Source organism: Anser brachyrhynchus (assembly GCF_964034855.1).
Source record: "Anser brachyrhynchus genome assembly, chromosome: 3".
Taxonomy (NCBI): domain Eukaryota; kingdom Metazoa; phylum Chordata; class Aves; order Anseriformes; family Anatidae; genus Anser; species Anser brachyrhynchus.
The window spans coordinates 110,178,287-110,190,342 of NC_137696.1; the positions used below are offsets into that span (position 1 = coordinate 110,178,287).

The following is a 12,056-nucleotide window of genomic DNA, read 5'->3' on the forward strand; positions in this document are numbered from 1 at the left end:
GGAAAATATTAGGCTATTTCATTGCTGATGATTTAATTACCTTTGCAGGGCTGAAAAACTCAAGAGCCTCTCTACGTGTGTCTCGGGCTGGAGGTCTCTCTTCCTCAGCGAGTGTTGCTGGATGCTGGACTGAGAAAGGATGTCATAGTCTGAGAGCATGGATTCAACTGTGTCTGGAAAAACAACAGAGAAAGCTTTATAGTTTTGAGAAGCTCTTTCACAAATGCACACATAAAACAACAATATCGAGCCTCCTGTAGCAGGATCACAGTTTGCTCTAATTTTAGGAAAACCACTGTACATTTCTGTAACGATGCATTTTGTGCAGGCAAGTAGAAATCACAGCATGAAACAAGACGCGATCAGAGATGGAGAAACAAAAATTATTTCACATCTTACAGCAGTTTTAGAGCAACTAAGCCATCGTTTTTACTGCTACGGCTGCGCAGAGCTCACGCCCTCCCTGGCTGCCTCCTGGAAACCAAGCCGGGGAAGACGTTTCCCATTGCTCTGGGATGAACAGCTTTCCCACTTTGCCTGCTGCTCCCCACAATCATTTAAAATAACTTAACTGAGGAAACTTCTACCAAGTTCACCGCAGGTCAGGACTGCGGTTATTACCTTTCTGTCCAACAGCAGCCAGAAAATGGATGGCTGCATAGCTTAATTCATCAGAAATAACCAGCCAGGCACCTCATGCAAGGCATCGCCATGCTCCCCAGCTTCTTACCATCATAGAAGACTCCTCCAATTTCCCTCCTCAGAACACGAAAACCTCTTCAGAGACTGACTTACACCACCTAGCCACGTAACCTCATGCATTTTATTACAATTTAAAGACAGCAACACCGCTGCTGAGCGTCACGACTAGTGAGCTGAGTTTTACTGGCTTGTGTGCAACACGTCAAGGCTGTCAACTTGAAACCCAGACCGATACGACCCCTGAAATAATTCCTTTTTAGTTTTGAAAACCTGACACTCATTACCATCACTTAACCCCAAATCAGAGAATATTGAAGCTGGCAGGAACCTAGAGGCCAAAGGAGCTTTTAGGAACGGGAGTACCACTGAAGTCCTGGCCAGTGCAAGCATCTCGCTTCGTATTTCACGAGGAGGACGGCGGGGAGAACGAACCATCAGCGTGTGCATGTACGCTGCAAGGGGGGAGCTGAACCGAAAAAAAAGAAGCTCCTCACACCCTTCTCAGCCCTGCACTGGGCCACACCAGCACAGGCACATCCTCCCCAGCCACCAGCCTGCTGACAGCTAGGCGAGACATCTGCGCTTTCTTGCCCCAGAAGCCACAAGGCAGCAGTTCCCAGGCTGCTCCAGAGCGAGCCGCCCCTCCCCTGCCGTTTAGCAACACAGGAAGGGCAGCGTGGTTGCAATTTCCTGATTTCTGTTTACAACCCTTGCAGGTCGAGAGCACCTGCAATCGATTACGGAGCTTTTGGGATTATATGCAAAAGCAAGTTTCCACCACCTTCCTCTGCGGCGTTGTTTTTCCATCCTACGTGCCCGGCTGCTGCGTGCCAGGTGCCTTCATCGCCTGCTCGCTGCTTCACTACAGGGAGAAAATACCTTAAGAAATAAAAAAGCAAGTATCTGTTTTCTTTAAAAAGCCCATTATATCTCATTGGTATGACACCTTCTCTCAACCACATCCACTTGGGAGGAGGGTAGGGACAGGCAAGGAGAACGAATTACAAACAAACCTCATTAAACTGTCTAGTCCTCGACTCTTTTTAATTAAATGTGAGATTCTTTCCACACGCCCAGCGAAAGCAGACCCCTCAATTAGAGCCAACGCTGATACACGGGATGCCAAACGTTGGCTCACGACACATTTGAGGTATGTGGGCCATGAAGCAAGAGAGGTGTGGTCCCACCGCTGCGCTGCACGGGGACTCGCCAAGCTCAAGGTCTGCCCGAGAGGCACAACCCCAGCTGCAAAACACGACGACTTGCGCTGCTTTCCACCCCTGTATGCAAAGCACAGCCCCAAAGCGGGGGAAAGTCATGCCAAAAAAGCAAGAGGCAGCTGCCGTTACGGCCAGACAGAACGGCTTGTGTCTCGGTTTTGTGGCAGGAGCCCTGAGAAGCCTGCTAAAGAAATCAGGTTCTTTATTTGCTGGGCAAAGGGAACTTCAGAAGTCCCGCTCCGCCCCAGCGCACACACACATACCCGCCTGGAAAGGGAAATGCCTTCCAGAGAGACGGCAAACGGGGTAAGAACAAGAGCTAGGGAGCTGGTGGAGATGAGTAAGAGTTCTCTCAAAGCAAGAGACGCAGCACGGGACACTCCTAGTTCCTGTAACACCGAAACAAGAAAGCACTTGTTAACGTTTCCTCTTACCCTTCCGAAATTTGTTTGCTTTTCATTTTACTTGCGACATATAATTAGCTTCTAGGACATGCTGCTGCTAGACACAAACCTGCGAACTGATTCGGGTATCAGACAGACGTGGAAACAATCTGTTTGTAACACGCCCGAACCAAAGTTTTTCTGTTAAGTTTCCGTACTGTGAAAATGAATCCGTGCTCATGGCTTATTAAACATGAAAGATGAAGCGTCATCGTTTCAAACAAAATGCAGAACTGTGCAGAGGCCAGCTGCACGGCAGTCCGTGGAGGGCAGCCACAGCAATCACATAGCTGAGTACTTTTTATTCAAGTGTAATAATCTGTCTGGCATTCCTTCTTCATTATCTTCACCGTGGTCCAAGAGTCCTCCCCTATGGGCTGCAACAGCACCGAGCTGACTCAGGTTTTCCCAAACCACTTTCCTGCGGTTCCTTCCCTTCCGTCCCCTCCTAGATTGCTGCATTCCTCTCTTTTTGGAGAAGGACACCTTAATTTCATCCTGATAACCCCAATGCTTATTCATTTTTTATTATTATTTTGTGGTAGTCAGCCTTCAGTTTATGGTATCTTCTCTCCTGGGGAGAACCCCCCGAAATACCCACTGAAGGCACTCAGGTTTGTAAGAGAAACTGGGAAAGAACATCGGTGACACAGACGATAATCCCAAATCCTCAGGAACAAATCCACAACAGCAGATTCCCCCGCTCGTAACCTTGAACTCAACAGTTTTTTCCCTCCTTTTCTTTCACTTCATTTTAAGGCTAAATAAAAGTCCACTACCCCCAGGCTTTGCAATTTAACACAGGAAAGTATATTTTAAGGAAATTATGGGCCAACGCGCATTGCGTCAGACTCCTCCACCAGCAAAGAGCTCAAGAATGTGCTGGGCAACAGCTTAGTGGAGCTGGAAGCCACCGCGTATTTGTTAAAGAAGAGGAGGTTTCTCTCCAAGTGTTCTGCTACCAATTCAAACACCAATGGCATCTTCCTCCAACCACCCTGGCTTTCAGAAGCAGAACAGTAAATTCCCATGATCTCATGCCCAGGCCGTTGCCCTGAAAGCAGCAAGTAAATGTGGCAAGTCAGCCATTTCAGAAGCATTCTTCTGAATTGCACTATTCATTCAAAGGTTAAGCTTTTTGAGAAACATCAAGTTTTAAAGCAGAAGATGTGATTAATATTCTAAAAATCCTCCTCACAGTTACCTGATGATAGAAAATACCTCTGGTTAAAATGCAAGATCCAACAGTATTTTAAGATGTTACCTTCAGGAATTAGAAGTGACCACAAGATTATCAGAGGAGTCTGGAGGACTGATTAATGGATATTGCTTCTCCAGCCATCCCAAAAGGAATAAAACCAGAAATAAATCTGGTGTGGAAAGGCAGAGGGATGGGAAGATAAGCCTAGAGAGAGTAGTCCTGGAACGAGCACAGCAAGCACACTCAGGGAGGATTTTGCTGTGTGACTTACATCAGTGGCACCTCCAAGCCTGAAAAAAAGGCTCGAGCCTGTATTTTGTGCCACCTGACTGACTTCTAACCGGTATCAAGCACTCAAAAGCTGGTCAGCAGCTCACGAATAACTCTTCTGATTCAGCTGGGCAGTGGCTGAATGGCCGAAGGGCTCCACATTCTTCGTTAAACCATCCAGTGCCATTCTTCTTTGTACCCAGAAGCATGCGAATTAAAGCACAGTAACCAAACAGAGCCACCTCAGCTCTAACACACAGCCTAATCCGGATCAAAAAACACAGCCTGGAGTCTTTCCAACCTGAACCATCCGAGCTGAAACAAGCCTCCCCCCCAGGTGGAAGAGCTGCCCTCGTGCTTGTGGTGACAGGGGGTCACTGCTGGCCGCGCAGGAGGCTGCTTAGCACGAGCCTCATCCGTCAGGAGGTGATGCTGTCATGCCTAGATGTCTACAGCTGCCTTCTTAGCAGTTCATTCTGCTTTCAGGGAACTGTTAATGAAGAGGACACGATGAGGAGATCCAGCTGGGGGAAGCTGTTCTGTAACCGTCCATTACAGGCACTGCTACATCTTCCTCCGGTACATCTGGTACGGAGCCATTGCCGGAGACAAAAAGTGAACTGAAGCACCCTCATCCCACGCGTGTTCCCCACGGTTGGGAGAAATCACCTTTACTTGTTTCCAGCACAGTGCCTGCTGTTCTGCTCGCGACATGTACGCGAGCGGGAGAACGCGTGTGAGAAGCAGGTTCGGCGCAGGAGCTCGCTGTGCCTCAGCCTGCTCCTCAAACACAGCACGACGGAGGCTCACGCTCTGCTTAGACACATTTCTAGACAAACTTGTTAGTGAGACCCGGCCAGCCACATCGGCACCGCCGAACGGTTCAAAAGGCATGCTTCTGAATCGACCCCAGCTGCAGCGAACTTGCTAAACCACATCAGAAAACGAAGTGCCTGCCTTCAGTTAGTCACCGGCGCGGCGCAGACGAAGCCTCGGGGTACAGTTACGCAGACGTGGTGCTGGGAGGGAAGGCAGGCATGCGGCAGGCTTACCAGCCACCAGCTACCCTACGGTGTGCTCTGCCTGCAGTTTAAAACCCCCTCGCACGCCTGACACTCACAGAAGGCCCCAGAGATGGATGCTATGGAAAAGCCAGCAACCTACAACCCCCCTCTAGCTCATCTCGGGACAGCCTTACTCACTTCATATTGCCTCAAAGCTTTTTCCCTACAGTAAAATATTGATACTGCCAGTATAGATCCATAAGTGTGCAAATTTTATTTAGCAGAAGCCACACACATCATGAAACTGCTGTTTCTGGTTATTCTGAATACAGCTGAATACCCCTGATGGCTTCTACGTGTTACCTCAAACACTACCAACCTTGACGTTGTTCTCCTTCACTGAGCACATCTTAACTGGGGACCAGCGAGGAACAGCATTTACTGTTTGATCTGCTCGATTTAATAACTCAATCTGTCTTATCTGTGAAAGCAGAGAGTACTTTTTGGAGAAAAAAAAAAGAAAAGCAATATAGCGCTCAAATATTGACATTATAAAAATAAGGAAGCCCCCCGAACTAACGTCCTCACACTCAAAGTGAAACAAGGGCAATACAGCTGTCCCGTCTTAAACCGGAACAGCATCACGTGACGTGATGCTCAAAAAAAAAAAAAAATCCCAAAAAATCGCACTGCTTTCACATATCCTGCAGACAAGAACAGCCAAGTCACAGGATGCAGCCTTCTCTGGAAAGAGATCATTTGTCTGCCTCTCCCAAAACTGTCTCACTACTGAGCTTAGCCACTCCACGCCACAAAATCCTGACGCTTCCCAAAAAAAAAAGAGTTTGAGCGGAGCTGATTCTAGGCAGAGACTAGTTACTGTCTGGGCTACCCTGGTGAGACCAACCCGCTTCTCCCTGCCTGGCTGCATTTCTTCTCCTTTGGGATATGACCTGGCATTCGCTCAGATGGGGCCTTCCAAAATTCAAGGCCCATCGCTAGTACCGAGGGGCAGAGCTTGGCAGCTTCAGCAACAATCTGAAAGATGAAACATGAAATCAGGGATTGCAAGGGATGCCACGTTCTTGTTCCACGCTGCCTTCACTGTGGATCAAAACTGAGGAGGTCGCTGCTATGGGTACCTCTCTGCAGAACAGACCTGCCTTCTCCTCTCACCCCCCAGTCCATGAGCGACGTAGGTTAAAAATGCCAGTTTCAAGGAGAAAAAACAACAACAACAAATAGTGCACATTGAGAGCAGCACGGGAGGACAAGGAAGGATATTGTGAACAGAGATTCGGGCACGACTCACACAAATACGGGCTAAAAAGCGGACAAGCTGCAGGCTGACAGGCAGCATGGTCACACGTATCTGCGAGGATGCCAGTCACCAGAAAGACCATCAGAACCACTGGTGTTGAAAGGACTGCAGGAAATCCCCCAAATGAGCAAGTTGCACATGAATCCTGTAAGGATGGCTTGGATGCCATGCACGGCAGGATGCACTGCTCTCTGCCATGTGTAATAAAAGGTTACCCAAAAGCCAGGCTACTTTAAGAAAGGACGTCCCTTGATCAATCTGGGAAAGGGGCAAACTCCTGCAAGTTAAAAAAAAATCTGGTGGGGCAAAAAAAAAATAAATAATTAAATCAACCTGTTTACAGCAGATGTTAAATATAGACTTCTATCTCAGATATAAATCTCTACCGACTATTAGATGGATAATTAAATCCTGGTGTAACTTTAAGAGCTCAGTTGGGAGAACTCTGTGCTGCGCTGGCTGGCCGCGTGCCCCTGCTCGGCCCTTCTAACCTCAGAGCAGAAAGCCGTGCTGGGGCTTTTGCACAAACAAAAAATTCCCAAGCAGTAAAAGGGTGAAATTGAGATGAGTCACTGCTGCTATCAGCCACTGAAGTTGTCAGTTTTTACTCTGGGAGAAAAGAACAAGCATACAAAGACAAAACAGAACAAAAAACTTGAATGCAAAGAACTATTTTACTTCTTCACAGAATGGCTCAGGTTGGAAGGAACCTTAAAGATCACATCTTTCCAACCCCCTGCCATGGGCAGGGACACCTACCACCACACCAGGCTGCCCAAAGCCCCATCCAGCCTGGCCTTGAACACCTCCAGGGATGGGGCATCCACAGCTTCTCTGGGCAGCCTGTGCCTCACCACCCTCTGAGTAAAGAATTTCTTCCTTACAACTAATCTAATATTAAATACCCCTACAGAAATGTCTGCCACTGCACAGCACAAAAATCACCCTGACAACTCACATTCAGCATGGCAGGCTACGTCTGTATCAAGCATTTGCCGCTTGCACTAGAGACAAGGTGAACAGGAGACTGTATTTTTATTACTTAGCCTGTAGTGCTGCCTGTGGAAACCACTGCATCTATAAATACCTGCTGCGATTCTGAAATAATCCCACAGCATCCTGGGCTGGCATCACACGCTGCAACACCCTGTTATTTGGCTTCGTGCTCTCAGATTCTCCTCCACGTGGTGCACTGAGATACACACCCGAACTTCAGCTTTGGGAGACAAACCGCTAAACTGGCTCGATCCGAAACAGCTGTCTTGCTTGAAAGGATATTAAAATAGGGTAAGAAACGGGAACAGACATGGCAGACCATGGTAGTGAAATCAGTTATGTTACTTGCCCCTTACCTAAGTCTTGCCGTAGTCTCTATAGCACGGACTTCAGTCCAGAAGGACAAAGTTTAATCCCACATAAGGATTTTGTCACTAATTACCTCACTGCACACTCTTGACACCGAGGTAAACTTCCAGCCCGTTAAGTCCCTTACAGATGGTTATATTCCAGGCTTTTAGGACTTCCTGTGTTTTGGCACACTAACAGTGATGTGTAATTTAAAACTGACTGTGAATGATTTTACACTACCTCCTGTAACACTCAGCTTCCCCAGTCGGTTCAGGAACACCCACTGCCACTTGTTTTTTTCACTCAACAACTTGTAAATTGTCGTCCACGATACATCATGTCCATGATGCGTGATGTCCATCGTCCATGATACATCACTCAGGTTGGTACTGAACCATTTCTAACGGGCTGCTACTTTAGCTGATGCAGTTTATTTTCAGTTCTGTCTGGTATTTCAGCAGTCTGGAGAGAAAAACGATCCAAGCAGAAGTTATCTGCCTCTGGTTTTATTATTGGTCTTTTCTTTATTGCAGAAGTGAGTGGTTCAAAGACCGTTACCTGCCCCAGATAGTAACAGCTGTATTTCTTTCAGTTCCCTGCCTAGCTTGTGATTAAAAGATTTCATTTAAAACAAGTAACGTTAGATTAATGCAGATTTTTATATGTAGTAAGACCATATGCTGGGCAATCCCAGACACACGCTGGGTAGTGGCAGCTCACTAGTAACACCACCTCGCTGTAAAACAGACTCGAGCAGTTCAGACGGATGCATTCGGCCACACTGAAGCTGCGTACTTGCATCGCTGTTCCTTTCAAGTCCATTAAGCCCTGTTATCATACCGATGTCTGAGCTCCAACAAGCAGCATAAATATTTAATAGTTATAAAAGGTTATTTCCAGAGATAAAGGACAACTGAGAGGGGAAAAATTAAGATAAGCAACATTAATTTTTCAAAGGCAAAACTATAATAAGTCATTGTATTGACTAGTAGAGGATCTCAGAATACCACGAGTTGGAAGGGACCCATGAGAATCATTGAGTCCAACTCCTGGGTCCACACAGGACCACCCCAAAATCAGAAGCGACCAACATCTTTTCATCTACTTACACTATTCTTTGTCAAATTCTGTTTTTCCCTATCCTTTCTCCTTGCTGAAAAAGTATGAACTTTCAAAGAGATAGGCAAGAAAGTTCTTAACTATAAAATGACAATCCTTGAAACTTCATTAAAGAGACTGCTTGTCAGAAATCTGAATTATTTCAGTCCAGAAAACTCAACCTCTGTGATTAAACAGAACAAATCAGAAGATACGTTAGAAGATATTTTAGAAGACTTGAGCTGTGTATAAGATTAGGAAGACAGAACTCCAGCAAAAGATGAACATAAAAACACAGTAAAGTAGGAGAAAACATTTCAAAGAGCAGCTTGTCAAAGACATAAAGCTAATACTGGCAGTAGCTTTTATTATAATGAAAAGAAACAACCCAGAGAAATATTCAAAGGGGCCTGTAAAACAACTAAGCTGCAAAGATGACCCCAAGAACAGATGCTAAAGGCCAGTACCAAAAGAATAATTCACCTTTGCATTCACCACAGAGGAGACTAAGGTTCCCCAAAAGCTTGTCATGACATGATGAATCTAAAGAACTGCCTCCAGTTAAAGACTCAAGAAAAGGGGCTTTAGAACAAACCAGTAAAATTACCAGTAAGTCAACAGAACACGAATGTATTAACCCAAGAGTTATAAAGCACCGAAAAGATGAAACTGGTCAACTACTAATCCTGGCAGGCAAGTACGGTGCCACTGGTCTTGCTCCTGGTGGACTGAAAGGTGTAAGAGCAGCACCAATTTCCAAAACCATTCCAGGTACCACGTAGGGGCAAAATATGCTCACCTTCCCTGACAAACTGGTAATAAGAACAGCAAACTGTGAATTACTCAACTTGTGGCTGAATAAGATCCTAGCGAACAGTCTATGCTACCTCTTTATGGAATTAGTGCCTATTTAGTAGCTTTCTGAAAGGATGAAATGTGTGGATAAGTGTAACGCTATTAATCAAGCATGCCCAGATTTTAAACAAATTTTAGACAAGCTCCCTCACAAAATGCTTCTATAGATTTAATTTACTGAATGAGAACAACAAAATCCTTCAAGAAAACCAGGGTGGAGTAAGTGTGAAATAACGCACGAGAAAAAAAAAATCATCACTGTATTTGTGACAAGCATTTCAGCATGGTTGTCACCACTCAGAAAAAAATATCTTGGAGTGACTATTCAACAAGAAGAGAGACCAGAAAATTACTCAGAAAGAAAACAAAACCAAAAGCATTCATCACTATGCTTCATCACTACAAATCCACAGCACCTTTGTATCACAAATACTACCTACTGTCCTAGTCATAGATCTCAAATAAATAAAAACCCAGTACAAACAGAAGGTGCATACACAAAGGTAACAAAGGCCAATTAAGTCATGAACTTTTTCCCCATGCTAAGAATTATTACGTAGACCGAGATTTTCCCACTTGAAAGAAGAGTGTGAAGGAAACAAATAGTTGTGTTCCATATTCACCATTGCTGGCAACAGAAACCACAGAAATAGACAAGGTTCAGAAACAAACGGAAGAAAGGAGTTTCTTCTCCACGCATTACTTCATAACATTGGCAAGCTCTTAGTCCAGACACGGTGGTATGGAGGCCACGTCTACAAAAGGCATCAGATAAAGCTCACAAGTTCATAGCAAATGGGTCCCTTAGAAGGCATGAAATCTGATGGCTCAAGATGCAAGCTCTGCTTGAAGAAATCCCTAGACCTGCTTGAAGTTGAAGGGATATGCTGTATTTGTTTTGTTTCTGTTACACTTCCTGGAACATCCACTGCTTCCTACCCCCCTACCTGCTTCCTGCAGTGACTAATCGCTGTGGCCTGAACAGAACAAAAAGTCAACCTGAGGTGTGGGAGAGTGGGCCAGAGGTACAGCCTGGATGACTGACACAGTGTCTGTCAAAGAGAGTTAAACAAAGAGAGGGCACTTGAAGCAGTCACTGTGGGCAGCACCACCTGGAGACATCCAACCGACTGGGTAACAAGCAACTGCTGCCTCTCACAAACTCATCTGCCATTTCAGAGAGAGACTTTTGCTCATCAGACCGAAGTTTGCAACTTAAAGTAAATGTTTAGGTGCAAAACTAAGGTTACAGAAGTAAAACAGTCTTCCTACGTCCAGCTTTCTGGAAGTCATATGCAGCTCCAATAGCTTCAGGCTCTCTCTGCAACAGCGACTCTTCAAACCAGAGCTACAAAGAGCAGTTTACATGATCATCCTGCTCTAGCATAATGCAGACTCCTGCAAGGAAAATTCTTTAGCAGACCACCAGCGTGAAGATAATACTGTCATCACCTCCCCAAAGAGGCTGACAGGTCCCAACCACCACACATCAGTGACACCTTCAGCTATGGAGTAGTGCAGCCAGCAGGACCAGGGAGGTGATCGTCCCCTTGTACTCTGCTCTGGTGAGACCACACCTCCAGTGCTGGGTTCACTTTTGGGCCCCTCACTACAAGAAGGACACTGAGGCTCTGGAATGTGTCCAGAGAAGGGCTACGGAGCTGGTGAAGGGCCTGGGACACAAGTCCTGTGAGCAGCAGCTGAGGGAGCTGGGGTTGTTTGGTCTGGAGAAGAGGAGGCTCAGGGGAGACCTTATTGCTCTCTGCAACTGCCTGAAAGGAAGGTGTGGGGAGCTGGGGGCCAGCCTCTTCTCACAGACAACTAGTGATAGAACTAGAGGGAAACGAGGAGACATTTCTTCTCAGAAAGAGCAGTCAGGCATTGGGACGGGTTGCCCAGGGAGGTGGTGGAGTCATCATCCCTGGTGGTGTTCAAGGAGAGGCTGGACGTGGTGCTTGGGGACGTGGCTTAGTGGTGACATTGGTGGTAGGGGGACGGTTGGACCTGGTGATCTTGGAGGGCTTTTTCTGCCTTAATGACTCCACGTTGGGAAAGGAATCACGATGAGGTGGGACTGACAAGGCTTAAACGGTCCCACAAAAGGTGGCTCTGCAGGCACCACCAACCCCCCGCTGGAAGCAAGCGTGCCTCGCCCACCGCCCCCCGGCAGCCCCCACCCCACAGCCCCTTCCCTTCTCCCTCCCCCCCGACCCCCACGGTCCCGCCCCGCACCTTACCGTAGCGCTGCCTCTGCGGCGGGCGCCCCAGCGCCTGCAGCTCGCCCGGCCCCCCCAGCAGCAGCAGCAGGGCAGGGAGCAGCCACAGCCGGAGCCTCATGGCTCCCTGCCTCCCTCCCTTCGCATCCAGCCCTGCCCGTCCTTCCTCGCGGCCCCCTCACGCCGCGCCGGGCCCCGCCGCCATCCTGGGCCCGCACCCGGAAGCGCGGCCGCCCGCGCGGAGCATTGTGGGGCGGGCGGCGCCGCCATCTTAGGCGGCGGGGCGGGGAGAGGGGAGGGAGGTGGGAGTACGCTCGTTCCCTCACAAATATCTAATACCTCCTGCATCGGCTCGTAGGAGATAGTAGTAGCGCTCCTT

The 12,056-nt window shown here is 47.4% G+C and overlaps 1 protein-coding gene across 2 annotated transcripts in view; it reads right to left on the reverse strand.

The window, feature by feature from the left end:
• Nucleotides 1–11,925, reverse strand: part of ADAM17 (ADAM metallopeptidase domain 17) — a 34,087-nt gene extending 22,162 nt beyond the window's left edge. Inside the window, exons 1-2 of one of the 2 annotated variants that reach the window (XM_080585464.1) lie at nucleotides 11,699–11,925; nucleotides 41–173 (exon numbers count right to left, since the gene is read on the reverse strand). In XM_080585464.1, coding sequence (XP_080441590.1) covers nucleotides 41–173; nucleotides 11,699–11,798 — 233 coding nt within the window. In that variant the 5' untranslated portion in view covers nucleotides 11,799–11,925. Of the gene's footprint in view, nucleotides 1–40; nucleotides 174–7,248; nucleotides 8,332–11,698 lie in introns of those variants that run through there. The other variant, XM_080585465.1, reaches the window with a different exon arrangement.
• Nucleotides 11,926–12,056: the final 131 nt, after the last annotated feature.